Source organism: Colletotrichum chrysophilum, assembly GCF_026319265.1.
Source record: "Colletotrichum chrysophilum strain AFK26 chromosome Unknown scaffold_15, whole genome shotgun sequence".
Taxonomy (NCBI): Eukaryota; Fungi; Ascomycota; class Sordariomycetes; order Glomerellales; family Glomerellaceae; genus Colletotrichum; species Colletotrichum chrysophilum.
The window spans coordinates 302,438-322,442 of record NW_026517302.1 but is presented as its reverse complement, the minus strand read 5'-3'; the positions used below and the strand labels follow the sequence as shown (position 1 = coordinate 322,442).

Sequence of the window (20,005 nt, the reverse complement as noted above, 5' to 3'; positions counted from 1 at the left end):
CCTCTTATGAAACCCCGCCGGCCTCGTATTCGCATTGCCTCGTAGTGCGATATCCGAGAAAAACGAGGCCGCCGCCAACCACGTACCGTGAACGTTTCCTTCTCTGCAACTCAACGCCCACCCCCAGCGCGCGCCAGTTATTTTTTTTTCCTGGTCCTCCTGCTTACCGCGCCGGCTGCCGAATGCGCGCCGGTCGTGTCATTTTCTGGATTCACTACTGCAACTGCAAGGCCCGATCGGATCCGCCGCTAGCGACATCAACGAGTGAGCGTGTGTGTGTGTGTGTGTGTGTGTGTGTGTGTGTGATCGCGGGCCCCCGTCTTGGCTGCCGTGCCGTGCCTCCATCCCACCGGAATGGACAGCCCAATGGATGGGTCCGGAGGGTCGTCTTCGGCGCCGGACTCGACGCCGACGGCGACGGCCACTACGCCCGGCGCTGCTGCGACGATGGGCGCGGGAGGCACCGTGGTCGCGTCGTCGACGGCGGCGAATGCGAATACGACGCCCGTGGTCTCGAGACGCTCACATCCAAAATCGAGGACGGGCTGTAGGACGTGTAAGAATCGAAAAATCAAGGTGGGTGTTTTTTTGTTTGTGATGAAAAAAATGACATGTGAGACCTCTCACTCACGTCGCAAGTTCCTCTGGTCGGTCTCATTCACTCATGAGGAGTGTGTGGAACGGCCGAACTGTCTCTCATCTTTGTGACACAAATCCCATACTGACACACTCTCATTTTAGTGCGATGAGCATAAACCATCCTGTAGGAACTGCATCAAGCACGCAGTCCCGTGCGACTTTCTCCAGTCCCAACGGCAGTCTTCCGCGTCATCGCTCCCGAGGTCGCCGGGGGGCACCGAGTCTCAGGGTCCGAGTAACGGCACCCACGGCGGTTCAATCCCGGGCTTTGGCGGAGGCGGAGGCGTCGACGACCTGTCGCTGAATCTCATCGACCTCGAGCTGATGCACAACTTCACCACCTTCGCCTACACGACGTTGTCGACCGACCCCGTCGTCCGGCAGATGTGGAAGGTCCCCGTCGTGCGGCTGGCCCTCGAGTGCGACTACGTCATGCGCGCCTTGCTCTCCGTGTCGGCGCTTCACCTGGCCCATCACAGGCCCGAACGGAGAGACTTCTTCATCAGCAGGGCGCTCACCTATCACCAGATGGCCAGCCGGACGGCCATGGGCCTGATGGGAGCTCTGGACGGCGAGAACTGCGAGAAGCTGTATCTCTTTTCCGTGCTTACCATCTTCTTCGGTACGCTTCCCCTTTACGTCTCATTGCTGCTGAGTTAAAGTCCTGACCATTTCTCCAGCCCTGGCCTGTCCCCGGAAATCCTCCGACTCCCTGATCATGGGCGAGTCCTCCTTCCCAGACTGGCTGTTCCTCCTCCGCGGCACGCGGGGCCTGCTCAAGATCCTCGACCCGCGCGCCTACACCGGGCCGCTGCTGCCCATGTTCACCCACGGGCGCGAGCGCTACATGCACACGCGCGACGAGTCCAAGATCCAGTCGGACCTGCTGGCGGACCTGCAGCGCCTCGTGAACAAGACGTGCGCGAACCCGGAGCTGCTGCCCGTGTACAACCACGCCATCGACGAGCTGCGGCGCACGCTGAGCGTGTTCCTGTGGGACGGCGGCCGCGGCATGGACATCACCGACGCCTTCGTCTGGAAGTACCTCATGGCCGAGGACTTTCTGCCGCTGCTCAAGAGCCCCGGCGCGACGCAGGAGGCCGTGGCCATCTTTTCGCACTTTTGCATCCTGCTCAAGAGGCTGGAGAACGAGTGGTGGCTGCAGGGATGGGCTACGCATCTGATATCGAGGGCGTGGACGTTGTTGGACCAGGATCATCGGCTTTGGATCCAGTGGCCGATTGAGGAGCTTGGGTGGGTGCCGCCTTAAGGGGGGCTGGCCGGTGTTTTCTTTTCGTTTACGGGATGTGAGGGTTTTGTATAATAATCGGCAGTTAGCTAGCCCAGAGATACCTCGGGCTTGCTTTGTTACGGCATTGGAGCATTTTCTTAAGAATTTCTCAGATTTCATTTCCATTGTTCTATATAGTTTGGCATATCACAATTGAACCTATCTTGTCCATGGGGCTCGCTCCCTTCACCGCGCCGTGCCGTTGTCTACTCAGAAGCATCCTCACACATGTCGTCTCTGGATGCGCAAACGCATAGGGCCCGGCCAAAGATTGAACGCCTCCTCGTGAGCCAGCTCAAACCCCTCATCGTCAAAGCCAAAGTCATACCGCCGCACCAAGCTAGCCAGGAGCATCATCTGCTCGATGTAGGTAATGTTCCTCCCAATGCAGCCGCGAGCGCCCGCGCTGAACGGGATGAAGGAAGCCTGCGCGTTCTTGGCCTTCTCAGACAGCCACCGCTCGGGCGCGTACCTCTCAGGCTCGGGGAAGAACGCCGGGTTCCTGTGGGCCGTGTATATAGGGACCGCGACGATGGTGCCTCCTGCGATCCAGTGACCGTCGATCTCGTAACCCTCTGGGGGCGTAACGCGATGGAGCCCCGTGCAGACCGGAGAGAGGAGGCGCAGGGACTCGTCGAGGCAGGCGCGGAGGTAGGGCAGGTTCTTGACGCTGGCGTAGGTTGTGACGCCGTCGGTGTCTAAGACGGCGTGGAGGTCGACCTCCTCCCGGAGCCGTTTGAACATGTCTGGGTTCTTGAGGAGAAAGTACATGACGTGGGTCAAGGCTATCGCCGTGGTGTCTGACCCTGCGTCCACTGGTGGATGTCAGCATGCTGCATCAGTAGTTTGGGTGAGTCTGCTCACAGAGTGTACTCATCTGCCCCTGGATCACGGCGAATTGCAGGTTGCGTGCTTGACCAGCCTTGTTTTGGAAGAGGCAGGTGGCTAGATCATCCAGCTCTTCTCCTGCCTCATGTTTGCGTACTCGCTCCTTGACTAGACATTCTAGCAAGTCGTTAAAATCCTCGCCGAGCTGGCGACCGGTGCTGAAAAGCGCCGAGATGCTCTCTAACACAGGCTTCACACGCCGACACCAAGGCGACCAGACAATCATCGACAAAGCCCTCCTCGGCGCATGGAGACCCTCGATGAACGGCACAGTCTTTTCACCCCCATCGGACGTCGTGATACGCACCAGATCGTCCCCCCTCTCAAGACATCCCAGCCGCTGGCTCAGCGCAATGTCCACGATGGCCTCGACGGTAAACAGATTAGCCCATTTGCGAAAGTCCACCACAGCGGTCCCCCCCTCGGCACAGGCGTGGTCGAATCGCTGCGTCAGCCGCCGCACCTTGTCCGCGACCTTGAACTCCCACTGCTCGAGGTTGCGTGTGGCGAAGGCGTTGGACAGGATGCGGCGCTTGGCGGCGTGATCCTGCTTGTCGATGACCTCGATCAGGCCGGCGTGGGGCGTGAGGGTGTTCTCGTAGGAGCCACCCTTGGCGCAAGGGGTTGCGTGGCCGTAGATAGCCCGGATTGCGCCGGGCGAGGAGAAGGAGATGGTGTTGGGGCCGAGTCGGAGGACGGGGTGTTGTTGGTGGGCGCGGTGGACTTCTTTGGAGCGGAAGCCGCGGTAGCGGAGGATCATGAAGGGGATGTTGGATATGCCGGAGAAGAACGTGGCGTTTGGGAACCGACGGAGGCGCTTTTTGTCCCGGAGGTATGTTATCAGGGGCTCGAAGATAATGAGGACGAGGGCGAGGGATAGAAGTACTGCGATCATGGCGTCGTTCTTTGCGGGCGTGTCTTAGATGAGAAGTTGATACGGACAGCCAGAAAAGACATCATGCTCGCCAGCTAACTTTTGTCCTTTTATACCCTTCTTGGCCTTTTTGACCTTGGCCTCTCTTCCTTCTGGAAAGCCCATCATCATCGTGACGAAAATGGTCTTTGCATGGCGCATACCTAATTTAGAAAACGAGCCCGCAGACTGCTCGTGGCCTTTTCACATCGTCAAATCATCCCTCTGATTCCGGTGGACGAACTTTACCTTCTTAAACAACTACAACTCATGCATGCACGTCGGACGGAGCGATGTACTACATCAGGAAACTGTTAATCGTGTGGCGCTGGTTGGGGTATTACCGCATTTGGAAGATCCGCCCGCCTTCCCCAAATCGCAATTCTTCCCATTACCCATAAAAGCAAGGAGCCCCGACTTATCCAACGGTCTCTACCCCAGACTTTCCATCATAATCCCCCCCGCGTTGCCCTCGGTCTCGATCTAACTTCGGCATGGTCATCATCAAACAGTTCAACCCCGCGCCCGGGGGAGAGAAGACCCATGCTTCGAGGTTACGCATGTCATCCCGAGCGTGGTGAGTTGGCCTCGGCAGCACTTACACGCCCTTCTGACTGGTTGCATAGCCATAGATGCCGTACACTCCACAAGAAATGTGAGCTTGTCCCCATGTCTCGGAACTATAGCCACTCTCATTCATTGAGTATGACATGAATGCTGACTATCCATAGGTGACATTCGGAGCAGGGGCCAGACGTGCTCAAACTGCGAAGCCGGGCGCGCTTCGTGTAAGGGCGGTGGAACTAGCGAGCTTCAAATCCGATTCAGCGGGTTGAGTCATCCTGTAGAAGTCGCAGACGCAAGTCCCTTGTCCAAAACACGGTCTAGAACACGGGGAGATCGAAGGAGATCGAACAGACCGCTGCTTGCCGCCACTGATAGCGAGGGCAGTTGTGATGTTGTTGACGCCCCATGGCAACCTGCATCTGAGGCGCCTCCTCTCATTGAACAGGAAGCGTCAGGCTCTACTCACACCCTTGATGTCAATGGCAGTTCCGCCCAGGCTTCACTTCACCCGCAGCCATTGCTTTCACACGAGGCCAAACTTGTTAAACACTTCTTCACTACGTTGATACCCTGGGTAGGCGCAAATTCCAGTTGGAGGAAGTCAACAGAGCCTTCTGACATTACGTAGTTTGACTACTGCTGGCCCAGTGGACCTTTTGGGTCTTACATCAAGTCGACTTTGCGCCAGGATCCGGGGATACTGTATGCTGTCCTGGCCGTCTCGGCGAGATACCTCGAGGCAGTCCGCTCAGAGGAATGGGACTCCAATGAATACGAGCGGAAGTGCCTCGGCATCTTGATTCCGATGTTGAACGACAAGAACGTGGCGGAACCGCAAGAGGACGGGGTTCTCGTGTCCGCGTTGCTCCTGAGGCTCCTGGACGAGATGACCGGTCAGTCAAATCCAAAAATAAAACGGTACTTTTCTGACTTTTTGGGGAAAATATGTCAGACCCATCCGATAGCCAGTTGGTCATCAGACATACGGTCTCAGCGCCTGTTCTCCTGCGTATGAGGCAACACAACTTACAGCCGACGGAGCTGAGCAACGCCGCAATGGCCATCGTCCTAAGGCAGGAGATCTTTGTCGCGAACATGGTCAAACGTCCTGTTGAGCTTCTTGGCGAGGACTGCGGGATTGATGGCGGCCTGAGCCCAGCATCTGATGTGACATGGGCGCACTGCATGACGGCGCACGCAGCGCGCGTCACCAACTTCGCATATGGCAACGAGCGACGCACTACAGATCTCTGGGATCATCTTTGGGGATACCTAAACAGTTGGGACCAAGCAAAGCCCTCTTCGTTCGAACCTCTCAACGAGATCCACAGCATCGGACTAAAGGACCGGGCCTCAACTTTCCCAGCAATATACTACATGCACGACTGTGCGGTGAGCGGCCGACAGTACTTGGAGATTTGCAAGATCATCCTCCTGGCGCATGATCCCCGTACGCCGAGCTTGGGTCTGGGTCGGGCAAGCTATGTCAAGGCGCAGGAGGAAAAGATTAGGGAATCGGTCCGTATTATCTGCGGAATCTGGATGTCGAACGAGGAGCATGTTCCGGCGCGGGTGTTGGTGGGCCTGGCAATTGGTATCGCGGGCGAGCTTTTCACGGATCCAGATGAGACCAGGCAGCTGTACAAAATAGTCTTGGAAGCTGAGAGGCACGTCGGATGGCCGTGTCTCAAGGTCAGCCCCAGCTTGCAGGCCTTTTGGGGCTTGGACGATGCAGACATTGCTCGTTGAGGCCGACGTCAACATGGAGGCGTGCTTTAGGTCCCTGTCACGTTCAAGCCGGCATCAAGTCCTGAGAGTACAGGCATGAGCGTTCCTGGCAGTTAAGTTTCAATGAACAAACAAGTTCAATGGACTTTGATTTGATGATTGTTGTCTCAAACGAGTGGCTCTAGGCTGAAAGAAAATGAGCTCCGATGGAAGCCATTCTAAGAGAATGGGAAACCCAAAATCTGCCCCAGATCTGGAATTGGCAACAAAAAAGTACCGGAGCGAACTGTCTGAACAGAAACGCACTAACGCCTTAAGACTTCGACTTCTCCAACCAGATCGTAGACTCGATGCCCGTAGAGCCCAACGGGCGCTTCGCATCACCACCAGGGGCATCGCCCTTGACGGCAAGAACAAGACCGGAGAAACCAATTCCCCTCTCTTGCATGCGCTTGATGTCTTTCTCACTCTCAGCAGCGCGCACTACCACCGTGGATCGGGAACAACCCTGCGGCACGCCGATGTCGAAGGTGTACGAGCTCTTTCCGGCGGCAGGCTCGAACTTGGAGCCGAGAATCTTGGAGTAGACACGAGCGTACTCGGTCAGCAGGTGCTTGGGCACGAGGATCTCGCAAGCCGCAATGCCAGTGGCACCGCAAGGGTGTGTCGTCTTCTTCTCGTCCTCACTTGGAACCCTTCCAGCTCGCAAGGTGACGTCGTGGCAGAAGAACGGGACGTCGATTCTGCCGTCGGCGAAGAGCTCTTGGCCGGGCGTCTTGTCGCCTTGGGAGAACTCCGGACGCGTGACCTTCCAGCTGATCTCCACGCCATCAGCCTTCTTGCGTGAGCCCGCAATCGGTCTGCCGAATTTGACGCCAAGGCCGGCGTCTTTCTCGGGCCCCTCGGACAATCGTTCGTTGACCGTACCCACCAATTCCTCAGCAGAGTGGGTTGTGTTGGTGATGGCGAAGTCGATCAGCCCCGGGGATTTAGGACCCCAAAATCTCATGGGCAACTCCTCATCATCGAGGGCCGGTGGCTTATCGTACCAGTTGAAGAACTCAAGGTAGGTGCCATCGGCGAAGATTACCAATTTGTTGCGAGATGGTTGGCCATCGTGGTAGCCCCCAGGGGTGACGGTGAAATTGTCAGTGACCCAGGCTGGGAGATTCTCAAAAAAAGGGAGTGTCGACTAAGAGAACGATATGGTCTTGTTGCGTGGAAGTCATGGTGCTGGGTTTTGGTTGTGGTTGATTGCGGAGGTTACATATCCCCTCACTTGTGCTCTCAAAAGTGGCTAGGGACCATGCATGACATGTGGGGTAGATGATCTACCACCCCCCTTGGCTGGCTATATACTAAATTGAGACGTAGAGGTAAACTACTATGTGAGAAGACCTTCAATACTTGATTGGGAAGTTGTGATGGCTTCACTTTCCTCACTACATAACCAAGTGGCATAGTACTGTACATGTACCATGCTTGCTAGTGTCGATTGAGTGAATTAAGACTAGGCCGTACGCACGAGAGGATTAAGCTACATCTCTCTTCAGATCATTATCCGTCACGTCGTCGAGAACGGCCTGATTTTGAAGCTTTGCTTGCAGTCTGGCAAGCTTGTGCCTCCTCGTATCTCTCTCCGTTTGACGCGTAACCCACCAGGTATAGCCATTGGTCACCCCGCAAAGGCTTACGAGTCCCATCGCGAGCCCAAATGGCAGCTGATAGCGCGGTTCATAGGCATCTTGGAACATCTGCGGCCCAATAGCATCACCAATCTGTCCATAACTGTTCACGAAACCGATAGCAAATGCAGAACCTGTTGCTCCGTTCACAGTTTGAGAACGCCACGACCACATCATACTGTCCCAACTCAGAGTAAGCAAGATTATTTTGTAAGCTGAATGGCAGGCGATCGCTAGGGAGCGCCGCTCGCAACGGGAGTGGGCAAGGTCACTTACGGAAACCACGCGATGGAGAATGCATTCCCGATAATCATGGCAATGTAGACACCAATGTCGTGAGGATAGGCAACCAAAACGGAATAGCAAGCCACAGTGATGACGCAACTGGAAATCGGAAATAGAGGGACCGGGATTCTTGCTTTGTTGGACGCCCATCCGGAGCCCAGAAGGAGGGCAATCGTTACGACTGACATGGGGATGTTAAGAATCTGGGCAGTAGCAATACCACTGTTTTTCCACTGTTAGTATCAAGGGCGTAAGTTGGGTCAGCTGTCTCACCTGAAACCCATGTTGGAAATGATGGTTGGCTGGTAGAATTTGACACCGCTGCTTCCAGTGGTCATCAGAGCCCAGCTGAGCGTAAAAAGCCACAGTCTCTTGTCGCGGAGCGTTGTGAGAATCTCCTTGAAGACGAAATTCTTTTCGACAGCCCTTGGAGAGTTTTGAGGTAGTCGTGCTTGTAGGAAAGCCTTTTCTGTCGGTGACAACCATTTAGTCGTCGCAGGAACTTCGTTCAAGTCAGTCTAAGATACGCGGTAGTGAGCACCGGCCAACATACAATCAGGCAGGAAGAACCAGACCACAAACGCAAGCACGATGGTCAGAGCTCCCTCTACTATGAATAGCCTGTCAAAGTGAAGTTAGCAGATTGAGCGAGTGAACCAAGTTGCAGAATGATTTCCTACCATTGCCAACCAGAAATGTTGTGAGCTCCCGAGACGAGGTGGAAAGCGTATGCAAGAATTCCTCCAATTATACCTGCGACATTTCCGACAGTAACTTTCGACAGTCAGCGCCGGTAATACAAGAGGAAGGGGTAAAGCTAACAGATCCAGACGAGCCTGACGGCTATCTCATCAGGACGGTACCAGTAGGTGAGCTGGAGGATGATAGCGGGAAACATCCCTGCCTCTGCCTAGAATATACTTAGACATGAGTGCAAGCATTTCAGTTCTGTTATCTCTCAGAGCTTACCAGTCCAAGTAAGAAACGCACGGTGTAGAGCCCTGCGAGGTTGGTCACTGCGGAGGTGCAAGCCGTGATAAGGCCCCTGAAAATCAGAGAGATCATACCGTCAGCTACGCCAGACAACAAAAGGTTGCTGTTCGTTTACAACCACTCACCAGGTTATCATAATTCTTGACTGCCACCGGGAAGGACTGATTCTTTTCAAGACCAAGTTTGACGGAATCTCTGCTAAAATGTAAGGGACCTATCTCGCCAACGTCAGCTTAAGTCGACACCCGCCCTTCTTTCGGGGGCGTCACTAACGGTATACAGGATGGTAATCATGCCGAATTGGTCGGAGGTGATTCCAAGTTGCGCCAGTATGTTTTCATTCGTTCCCTTATTCATAATCCGAGCATTGGAGGCCTGTCCAAAACTTCCAAGTCAGAACAAACCAATCATGTTGTGGGTCGACCAAAGAAACGCTGAGGACTCACATTGTTCTCATCAATCTTCTTCATCAAATACAGCATTGACAGAAGAGGTAGCAATCGCCAGTCGACTTTGCGGATCAACTTCCGCTCCTCTGCCGCAGTCAGTGCTGTCAGAGCAGTCTCTCGGCTAATCTCCTCATCCGCTCCGAAGGCATTCGAGACTTCCTCCCCACGGATGGCTGTTCTGAATTTGAGATGGAAAGACGGTGTCTCATCCACCGACAGCGCCGATATTTCCTGAGTTCGCGACATGACGAAGCCTGAGTGGTCACCCCCCTCGACTACAGCAGATATGAGGAATGGCGAAGGTGGAGCTTATGCGTAAGGAGAGGTAGCGATGGCAATGTCTGTGATGAAGAAACCTCATACATGATGAGGTTAGCCGAATATAAACAGGAAAAATAGCATGCAATTGCCACTAAAACAGTTGAGTATCGAAAGGCCATGGCTAGTCACGCCATCATGAAGAAGAAGCACGCGCTCAGTACTTTTATTGAATGATCGCATTGAGGATCCTAGAGTCAGAGTTTTCAAGAGGGGATTGGCTTGAACGTTCGTGAACTTATCCAGTGGGCTGCATCACGGTGCTGCATTGGAAAGGCGTCGCACGGGTTGTGGGGGGTCATCTGCCATGCAGCTCTTCCATGTCAATCACCAAGCCGCGACAAACATCGAATGCGTTCGGATTTAGCTCTTTGTAACGGAGCTTCAAGTTGACGGATAACCAGGCTCGTAGAAGAGGGCCCATCTTTATTGATACCTTTTGCGAATGATGTTTACTGCGTCGCGATGTCCATGTCTGCGGATGCCGTTGGATGGATTCCTTAGAGCACGCAACCTGCAGGGCGAATAACGTTTGATTAATTCATCCTTACTATCTTGTAGATAATAGCTGCGCTACGCTGACCCTGGCCATGTCAGGAAATCACTGGTAAGTAGGATGGCTGTAGACCTTAGAGAGAGTCTTGGCACATAGCCGTACGTGGGTGCTGTGACAGGTTAACACCGAAATGCTTGGGGTTTCTGCAAGTTCAAGTATATCTAGGACAACTGGCTGCAAAGAAAAAGAAGGACGAGAAACACGCATTAAAGACAACACATAGTAGTAGGGGTAGTGCACAGCATGGAGAAAACGAACTTCAACGTCGGATTCTTAGATATGAGCAACGCCAAATCTCACGATCGCCGCCAAGTCTTCCATATGTTCTTCAGAACCACCGTCGGGAAAACATACCCTTGTTACGAGAATTGCTTGGGGCCAGTAAACCCGCTTTTTTTATATCCATGCAGTCATCTTTAAAAGATACGCTATCTTCTCTTGTAAAGACTATCAAATTGAGGATATGCAGGTCTGTATGTACAACCCTGTACCAACCATATGCTTGGCACATCCACAACCAACCATATCATATTTCTACGTTAACATGAAATGTAGCCCTGCTCTACTGCCCCATACTTCTCATCTTGCGCCAGAGATACCATCAAGCACGCCAGAGCCCCATGGCCGTCAGGGCTATCTGCATGATCAGGCAAGTCCACTTGGTAGCGAGTGGTCAAAACTACAAATGACGCATCGAAACAAGCATGTAAAAGGCGATGCTTTTGATTCATTATTCGACTGGAATCCTACGACAATTGATCGGGATACTATCGAACATCCAACACAACTCAGTGAGAAGACGAAATGACGAGACACAGTGAGAAGGGCGGTCTTGAGGACCCTCTGACGACGGCAGAGATCCAAGACATAGCAGAGAGAAAGATGTTGTCTTCTGCATGGGACTATTTCGCGAGGGCTGCGGACGAGGAGAGGGCATTGGAAAGGAACAGCAGTGCTTTCAACCGGTAGGGTCATATTAGTCGATGGAGATCATGGGAGAAACTGACCTGTCAGACTATTCGTCATTCCACGTGTATTAAGAGACGTGAGCAATGTGAACACCGACACAGCTTTACTTGGTCATACATACTCTATGCCCGTGGGGGTAGCACCAACAGCGAGACAAAAACTAGCTGGTGGTAACGGGGAAATAGACACCTCAAGAGCAACGGCCAAGATGAATCTGAACATGACTCTGTCGGCCGGCTCGTCTACACCAATAGAGGATGTATCTAATGCTCGAGAGAAGTCGGAAAGGTCTCCGCCACTTTGGGTGCAAGTATATCTTCAGACCGACGTAAGCAAGAGCGTACAATGGATCAAACGTGCCGAGGGTAAGTTGAGTCTTGTTCCCTGTCGCGTCCGCTCCTGAGAACTAAGCCGTTCCTCCCAAAAATAGCCGCTGGCTGTACTGCTCTTGTTCTCACCGTGGATACTCCTATACTCGGCAACAGATTATCTGAGCGCCGCAGCCTTCTCGCCGAAAAGGAGCTGAGCACGAAGCCCATAGCCAGCGCAGCCACCGTGAACCGCATTCTCATGGACGCCCGAACCAAGCAAGAGGCCAAGGATATCGCCGATTCCGCCGGCGGCGCTCTGATCAACTCTGCCCTGACATGGGAGACTACGTTACCGTTCCTTCGTTCTGTGTCGTCCATGCAGATACTTGTCAAAGGCATCATGTCCCCTGAGGATGCGAGGCTTGCAGTTGACTACGGAGTTGATGGCATCGTGGTTTCCAACCACGGGGGAAGACAGCTGGACTGCGTGCCTGCCACTCTGGAGCTGCTGCCGCAGATTGCGGAAGCCGTCGCGGGCAAGATACCTGTGATTCTTGACGGTGGGGTAAGGCGGGGAAGCGATGTATTCAAGGCGATAGCTTTGGGCGCAGACTTCGTGCTTGTTGGTCGTCCCGTGCTTTGGGGACTGGCTTACGATGGAGAAAACGGTGTTTCCGCAGTGTTGAACATCTTGGAGAGGGAGCTGAGCCAGACGATGGCACTGGCAGGAGTAAGCTCCATTTCAGAAATTGGCCGATCGTATCTCGGAGTGACGAGGGAAGATGGCTTCGGGATCCAACGTCTATAGACATATGCCGTTGGATTTGTCTTGCTTAGGCCGTGTCGTCCACCGTGATATCACCACGGCCCAGAGTCTGAAGGTCTGCTCCCCACACCATACCTAATTACATCGCACGAACCCGAAAAAAGTGATTCAAAATCTAGCCTAGTGTAAGATTACGCTATTGATGCAAAAATCTCGTGCTGAGCAACTTCGCTACATATCCTCGAATGTTTGAAGATGATAAGAGCAGCAAACGACACCGATACACCTATTGTCTCCTTCAGCATTAACAACGTCATCTCAGCCCTGAATCCAGAACAATCATGATAAAACCATCGCGGCATCCGGATCCTATTGACTGATTGTGGGCTCGACGGTAGACGGCTAGGCACCGGAGTGAATGTATGGTGCCCATAGAATCGGATCTCGGCCAGAGCGGACCTCTTGCGTAGCATAACGTAATGCTTCTGCGATGACTCGATTCGTAGCATTCCTCCGTCCATCTTGTGCCAAATGCTCGTAAAAGAGTTTTGCTACCTGAATGCAAGTCTCATCATCGGCCGACCAAAGGGAGCCTATTACGTGCCCAAATCCAGCCACCTGGAAGGCACTGACAATATGGAGGGCTTCGTCGGCGAATTGCCCATCCTTGACTTCTGCCGTTGAGCATGCCGAGAGATAAGCAATGCGCGCCTTTTCAAGGGTTCGCTTTTCTGAAATGGCTTGGACAGTAAGTCTATCCAAGCATGGCCCTTCTAAGGTAGAGGTTTGCAGAAGTAGGTGGCTGTCCGAAGGGTTTGCGCGATCTGAAGATCCGTGGCAGGCAAAGTGAACGATATCTGACTGTCTCATCCTATCCATTACCTCTTTCGCCGATGGCTTTTCCAGATACTCGACATTGAAAACATCTCCAAGAGCTTGTTGAATAGCCTTACTTTCTTTGATGACCCCAGAGAGTGATTTTTGGCCGGGCGTCTCAGGCATCGCAACGACTAGAACTGAAGCCTTCGCGTGCTTCTCGCTATCCCTCGCTGCACAGGATCTCGCATACACAAGCGACTTTATTGTCGGGGTGTAGGAGGGTATTGTTAGACTTAGCGTGTCTTCTCGAGATCCCTCCGAATAAAGGCCGGCAGCGTGGAACGGAAACGAGCTGGCGACGCCTGTGCCAATCCACCACATCCGAGGAGGCTCCGCAGAAGGAGCGATATCAAGCTCTGTGAAGATCGGCCTCACGCAAACTCTCCATAGCCAAGACAAGAATCCGATGCTGTATTTTGCCGTGACGTCCTTTTCACTTTTGATGTCTCGAACATGTTTCTCGCCATATCCATCCCTTGATCTGGACATTCCGAAGGCGCCAGCCAGGACCGAGGCCTGTGATTGAGTGATCTCTGGCAAGTTGATTGCTTTGCAACCGGAGCTGGAAACAATGATAGCATCACTGCTAATGCTTGTGACGTTTACAATGATAATCGGCCCTTCGGTGGCACACTGAAGCAGTTCGTCCAGCGTTGGCTCTAGGAGAAACCTTTCGTGGCCAGGATGACGACGAATCCGATCCAGGCAGTCCTCCAATTGGCGATGTGCTTCCGTGCGCTCGTGAATTAAGTGGTCGCGAGCTCTAGGCTCTACAACATCATCGATGGGTTGGGATGCCAAAAGCCGTAATCGCTCAAATTCATTCGCCAAATCAGGCTGATCCTTCTTTAAGGCGGAGGCATCGCTACGGTTATCGATCAAGTAACCGAGGATAAGGCCTCGTCCGAATTCCACTTGTTGAAGAGCTTGACTTACACGGCCCGTCCTTACAAAAAGAGAACACGCGTCGGACGCAAGTCCTGCGGTCTGCAAAACTGCGTGCTGCTGATCCTGCCGGTCCAAAGAGCGGTCACAAACAGAGGGAAGAAGCTTCACTGCGTCCTGGGCCAGTTCGCAAGCCCGCTCCCACATGGGCAACTCTAGTAAAATCCGAATAGCCCGTCGAGCCGCTTGCACCCGCACCACAGGTATTGCGGTAGGGCATTTTGTCGATTCTTCGAAAAGGTTGAGAGCGGAGTCGCGATCTTCAATGTTTCCTGTCTGCTCGTAGCTGCAGAACAGTACATCCCCGAGGTTGCTTAGATATTTAGCCAAATCAGGATGGTTTTTGGGTGTCTCATCAACAGCACTCTTTGCATTCCGCAATGAATCGTCAAGAATATCCATGTCATTTGTCTTTTCGTGTTGGCGGAATAAGAAAAGCCCGAGGTTGCTTAGTAGTCGTGCCCGGTTGGAGTGGCACTTGGGTGTTATTTGGACTGCTTTCCTCATGCTTGCTATTGCAGCCTTGAGGTCGTCCATGTTTCTCGTCTCCTCGTATTGGCTTGAAAGCATGTTTCCACGGCTATTTAGACATGTTGCGAGGTGGGGATTGCTCTCAGGTGTATTAGAGATTGCTTGCGTCGTATTCAGCAGTGCGGCCTCAAGGTCGTGCATGCCCCCTGTTCGCTGATATCGGCGGAATAACCTATCGCCAAGGCTGTTCTTCCACATCGATATATCGGGATGGTCGTTGGGCGTAATGGAGACCGCTTGAGCTGTATGTAGTATTGCAGCTTCAAGGTTGCCTCTGTTCCCTGTCCGATCGTATCGGTTCAACAACAAACCCCCAAGGCTGTTAAGATATGATGGTCGTTCGTAATGGCCCTCAGGTGTGACAGAGACTGCTTGCTCTACCATCGATATTGCAGAGTTCAGGTTGTCGAGGCTTCCTATCCGCTCGTAGCGACGCAACAGTCTCAGTCCAAGGTTGTGTAGCCGCTTCGGCAGGTCGGGATCATTCTTGGGCGTAGCAGAGACTGCTTGCTTTGCATAAGACACTGCAGTTTCGAGATAGCTCAAGTTTCCGGTCTCCTCATACAAGCTAGAGCATATAGTCCCAGTGTTGTTTAACAAACCCAGTAGACCGGGATCATTCTGAGGCGTCAAAGAGACGGCAAGACTCATATTTGACAACGCAGCCTCGAGGTCGTCCGTATTTCCTGTTAACTTGTATCGGCTGAACAGCATTCCCCCAAAACCATTTAGCCAGCTTGCTCGATTGTGATCGTTTCCAGTCGAGGTGGGCGTTGGTTGCACTTCCTTCGTAGTCGATATCGCGACGTTAAGGTCATTCACATCTCCTGTGCGCACATATCGGCGGAATAACAGGTGCCCAAGATCATCCAGCCATGGTAATCGTTCGGGATCGTGATTGGCCATAGTAGATATTGATTCTGCTCTTTTTGCATTCGATATTGCATTTTCAAGGTCGTCCAAGCTTTCCGTCTCCTCGTGTCGGCATAGGAACATGTTTACAAGGTCATCTAGCCAACTTGCTAGGTTGGGATCATCCTGAGGTACCGCGGAAACCTCTTGTGTTGCAGTCGATATTGCCTCGTCAAGTGTTTCCAAGTCTCTCGTCTCACAGTATAGATGAAAGAGCATATTCCCAAGTTTCATTTTGCTTGGCCGCCTTAACAGGATTCGATCGGTGCCGGGTGAAGGGATCTCCGGGCTGTCTCGCCCGTCGTACGTCTGCTCCTCATCTGTGGTCATGATGAAGGTGCGGGACTTCGAAATCCCATAGAATATGTCACGTCTTCAAGAATTTTGTCGTTGATGGCTAGTCTTGCTCAGCGCTGTCCGATGGAGACTTCGAAACATGCAGAGAGGGCCCGTCGAAGGTAAGCAAGTTTACTCGATGACAGACCGCTAATCTATGGGAGCTTTAGAATGAACTCACTTTCACTTAAGTAAGGAAACCCTTACCTTGAGATGATTTATCACTTTGCTATACCTTGCCTCGGTCGGCGTCTCACTTTGCCAGTGGCCTTCCCTCGCCGCGGAACTTCCAGAACACTCAGCGATCGTTATCTTGCAAAGATGTATGGTTTGTCTCACAGCTCAAGGAATCTGTTCGATGAACCGTCACGGTCGTTCGGGGAATGTTGAAGAGTTCACGCAGAGTTCACTCTCCAGAGAGGAAGACCGAGGGTTTTCCGTAGGGGGTAATTGTGAATATGATGTGGCGGAAATGTGTTTGACAACAACCCACTTACGAGCTCCCACATGGATTGCATGCATGGTACACGCTGTCAGTCACAGTCACGTTGTGTAAACTGCTCCACCCAGTGATGTACAAATCTGGCAAACTGCCATGCAAGAGATGAGCCTCCACTGCGACGAGAACTTTTCACTGCTCGGCAGACTTCGCAGAAACTACAAATTTGAGCACCAAGGCCTTGCTTCAAAACCATCGTATGGCACATAGACCGCGGTACATTCCAAACTTTCCGTAATGGCATTCAACGATGGGCAGTCATCGCCATGGAATGTAATGGTAAGGCTGTCGCATGCTCCCCAGGAACATCTGCTGACCTCAACAGTTATGTGCATGCGTTGGCCCATTCAAACGCCAACGCAACTCCAGGGGTATATGCAGGTTCAATCACATATCCTGCAGCATTTAGGCAGCAGGAATGCCGCGCCGTTCTCATAACACCACGTGCGGGTGAATAAGGGCAGAGTGCGGTTGGCATGCGGGGGGTCCGGTAATCACAAAGCTGCCAAGACCAGAAAAAGGCTTCCAGTGTGTGTTTGTATGAACAACATCAATCGAGGAGCTGATAAATCGGCGGAACTTGCCGCGAGTCTGATTGATGCTTGTAAGCTTCCAGGTCAAGGCAGATCAACGTTTGCATGCAGGCAATGGTATGTGTATACTTGATTCCCGGGCACATGGACCATGACCCCATTGTGTACCAGTATCCTTTTCCACAGAGTCTTCAACTTAGTAGCGATGACTTCAACCAAACGCGCTCTTTTGATCGCCAGCCCCTTTTCAGGCCTCCGCGGCCCGATCAACGACGTCAAGATCATGGACAAGGCACCCTCCTTCGTACTCAAAACAGTGCAGATGCATAGCACCAATAAACCATTTCAAAGTCAAAGGCAAGTTGATTTGTTTAGAAACATCTCAGAACCTGAAACTTTATTTTTCAACTTCCAAATATATCCCAAGCTTGGCATAGCAGAGCGGGCCGATGAAAACTGGATACGCAGTCCACACTCTGCTTAGAACATTTTCCTCCCTGGAGATAATTTGAAGCCCTCGAGTGATCAGCCGCATGTTTCTACGAGACCAGCGGGCTTCTCGTTCTTGACTTTGAGTGTCAGCCTTGCTTGCTGCTCACCCGGGTGTTGTGGCCACCCTGAAAGTGTCCTGCCGTAGTTTCTCAGAGATGCTGCGCTGTGGTCAGTACATTGCATCTGACTTGCAAAGTCTTCATACCTGGAACATGTCCCATTTCGGCAGCAGATTGCTACCCAAGTTGGTGACGCCGCAAACGGGATCGAGTGCCCTGGAAAGTACCGTAAGGCCTCCGCCGCGGTGGTATCGAGAAGACATAAGCTGCAAGCAGCCCCACAGGTCGCAGGCAGCCTTGGAACCGTCGTCTCCCTTGTTGAACTTGTCAAGCAGAGCCCAAGTGCACGACTGCCAGGCATTCGCTTCGTCTTCAGTCACCGGCTTCTGCGAAACAGCAACAGCTGCGAGTAGAGTGGTGAGTGACAGAATAGAGATCTTCATTGTCGACTTTCTGGAGTATGGTCAGCAATGATGATGTTGGATGCTGGGAAAGGAACGAACGGCGGTACAGATTCAGGTATGAAGTTTTATTGGATTGCAATGTGATGTGAAGTGCTTGAGGTTTCGAAGTGATGGGTTTGTCTCTTGCTTTTATCCTTTCCTCCTCAAAGCCTGAGCCTGTTTCATTCGGCAGCAACCAAAAGCTTTTCATTGACCGGCTTCAGAACCTGATTCTACAATGTCGATACAACTATACCATGATAACACAGACTGTTACGCATAGGCGGGGTTCAATGTCGCATGACTTGCGAGGAGCCGCAGGCTTGTGTCTCGTCGGCCAGCAGATCAACGTAGCACTTATGTTACAACCATCGCGATCGATGATTTAGAGATGCGGGTTTGGGTGTCAATAAACAGAAATGACTGTATTCGGCGCAGTAGTATTAATCAGTGAGGCGAGAGTCACCATAGACAGCTGTTGTCGGTTCACGGAAACGGGAGGCGTGTACTCCATCGCATCCCATACCGGCACGAAAGATAGGCGGGTCCAGAACAGCAGCTCAACATTGCTCTGCAGTCATCACAACATGAGCCTCACGCACTACGTGCTACAAACATTACACCAGTTATCTAACACCGTGATTCCACTTCCTGATTGGATCCATGTTCAGACCGCCGTCGGCCGCCTGCCACACCGGCAACAGGCCGAGGTTGATGTGCTCAGAGTCTGCTTCAACCGAGTCTGCTTCAACCCGATGAAAGGCTGATCTTTCGCTTGGAATGAGTTTTAACACGTCAACGAGAGTTCAGTTCGGCTGTTGGCCTTGTGCTCAGGCGGCCTGGAGGCCGCGTTGAACCAAAGTGCGTGACTCCCGTATGTGAAGACTCTAGCACAACATGAGCTCCCGAGCGGCAACAAAAATGATGGCTCGGAGAAGGCAATTGGGTTGATTGATTGGGTATGGCACGTTCATCAGCCGCCTTGTATTGCTTGGAGTTTGACCGAATGACGCGTTGCACTAAGATGAATCATCATAACAACAAAGTGACTGGCAGAAGGCCACTTTACACTTGAGTATAAAGGCATAGTAAGGAAATGAATCTCTCTGTTCGTTCAAGATTCAGTCAGCATCATTCATCGACAACTCATTCTGTTACATTCATCGTTCATCGTATCTTTATTACACCACCGCTCAGCGCTTTTGCAAAGATGCGCCTGGCTATTCTAGCGCCTCCTTGGCTTCTCTTCAGCTGCTGTCTAGCCAAGCAGTCCGCTCAGATCTTAGGCAGTCCATTCTCCCTGGGATCCTCCGGATCAGCCATTCAGCATAATCTGGACAGCATCATACCTGCCACCGATCCCAACTCAGGCCGCGTCAAGTGCTGTCCTATCGGTACTGATTTCGACGGCAAGAGCTGTATCATCACCGGGCCCTCATGCCCTCCGGGAACGTACCGCAAGGGCAAGCACTGCCTTCACAACGCTCCTCCAGAATGCGGCAACGGCTACGAGTACAGCGACGGCCAGTGCACCTCTCGGAAGCCGCCTGCCTGTGATCACGGCACTGTTTTTGTTGGCAAGCACTGTGTTCATGAGCGTGCCCCCACCTGTGGCGAGGGGTTTCAGCTTCGTGGTGCCATCTGCGAGTCCCTCAAGAAGCCTCAGTGTCTTGAGGGCGATGTCGTTCATGGAGCCAGCTGCGTGACGCCCGAAGGCCCATCTTGTCCTAACGGATCCAAAGTCGAAGGCGCTTCGTGTATCTCCAAGAAGGACCCTCAATGTCCACCGGGAGCCCGCTACGTGTCCTCGAGCCGGCAGTGTATGTTAGAGAAGTCCCCTCAATGCCCTGATGGGGCAACTCTTGAGTTCGGCCAATGCACATCTTCCGAGGGGCCAAAGGTATGCCTATCCATATGAAAGAGTGGCGAAGATAGGAAAATGTGTGCTTAGCAACACCTACAGTGCCAAGGCGACTCGACCTTTGATCCTGAACGCGGATCCTGCACAGTCAGCAGCA

General features: G+C 52.7%; 6 protein-coding genes across 6 annotated transcripts; 3 read left to right on the top strand and 3 right to left on the bottom strand.

The window, feature by feature from the left end:
• Positions 1-606: 606 nt before the first annotated feature.
• Positions 607-1,909, top strand: COL26b_002916 (uncharacterized protein; the record flags this gene model as incomplete). Its single annotated transcript, XM_053175822.1, has 3 exons — positions 607-671; positions 768-1,261; positions 1,320-1,909. 3 exons carry the CDS (start codon positions 607-609, stop codon positions 1,907-1,909), a joined length of 1,149 nt encoding a protein of 382 aa, XP_053040251.1.
• Positions 1,910-2,152: 243 nt separating this feature from the next.
• Positions 2,153-3,713, bottom strand: COL26b_002915 (uncharacterized protein; the record flags this gene model as incomplete). Its single annotated transcript, XM_053175821.1, has 2 exons — positions 2,153-2,745; positions 2,795-3,713. The coding sequence occupies 2 exons, from the start codon at positions 3,711-3,713 to the stop codon at positions 2,153-2,155; spliced, it is 1,512 nt and encodes a 503-aa protein (XP_053040250.1).
• A 650-nt stretch (positions 3,714-4,363) lies between these two features.
• Positions 4,364-6,047, top strand: COL26b_002914 (uncharacterized protein; the record flags this gene model as incomplete). The annotated part of the gene is made up of 3 exons (XM_053175820.1): positions 4,364-4,386; positions 4,947-5,191; positions 5,293-6,047. 3 exons carry the CDS (start codon positions 4,364-4,366, stop codon positions 6,045-6,047), a joined length of 1,023 nt encoding a protein of 340 aa, XP_053040249.1.
• A 292-nt stretch (positions 6,048-6,339) lies between these two features.
• Positions 6,340-8,280, bottom strand: COL26b_002913 (uncharacterized protein; the record flags this gene model as incomplete). Its single annotated transcript, XM_053175819.1, has 4 exons — positions 6,340-7,197; positions 7,721-7,814; positions 7,988-8,218; positions 8,270-8,280. 4 exons carry the CDS (start codon positions 8,278-8,280, stop codon positions 6,340-6,342), a joined length of 1,194 nt encoding a protein of 397 aa, XP_053040248.1.
• Positions 8,281-11,489: 3,209 nt separating this feature from the next.
• Positions 11,490-12,400, top strand: COL26b_002912 (uncharacterized protein; the record flags this gene model as incomplete). The annotated part of the gene is made up of 2 exons (XM_053175818.1): positions 11,490-11,646; positions 11,712-12,400. 2 exons carry the CDS (start codon positions 11,490-11,492, stop codon positions 12,398-12,400), a joined length of 846 nt encoding a protein of 281 aa, XP_053040247.1.
• A 5,188-nt stretch (positions 12,401-17,588) lies between these two features.
• Positions 17,589-17,987, bottom strand: COL26b_002911 (uncharacterized protein; the record flags this gene model as incomplete). The annotated part of the gene is made up of 2 exons (XM_053175817.1): positions 17,589-17,648; positions 17,691-17,987. The coding sequence occupies 2 exons, from the start codon at positions 17,985-17,987 to the stop codon at positions 17,589-17,591; spliced, it is 357 nt and encodes a 118-aa protein (XP_053040246.1).
• Positions 17,988-20,005: the final 2,018 nt, after the last annotated feature.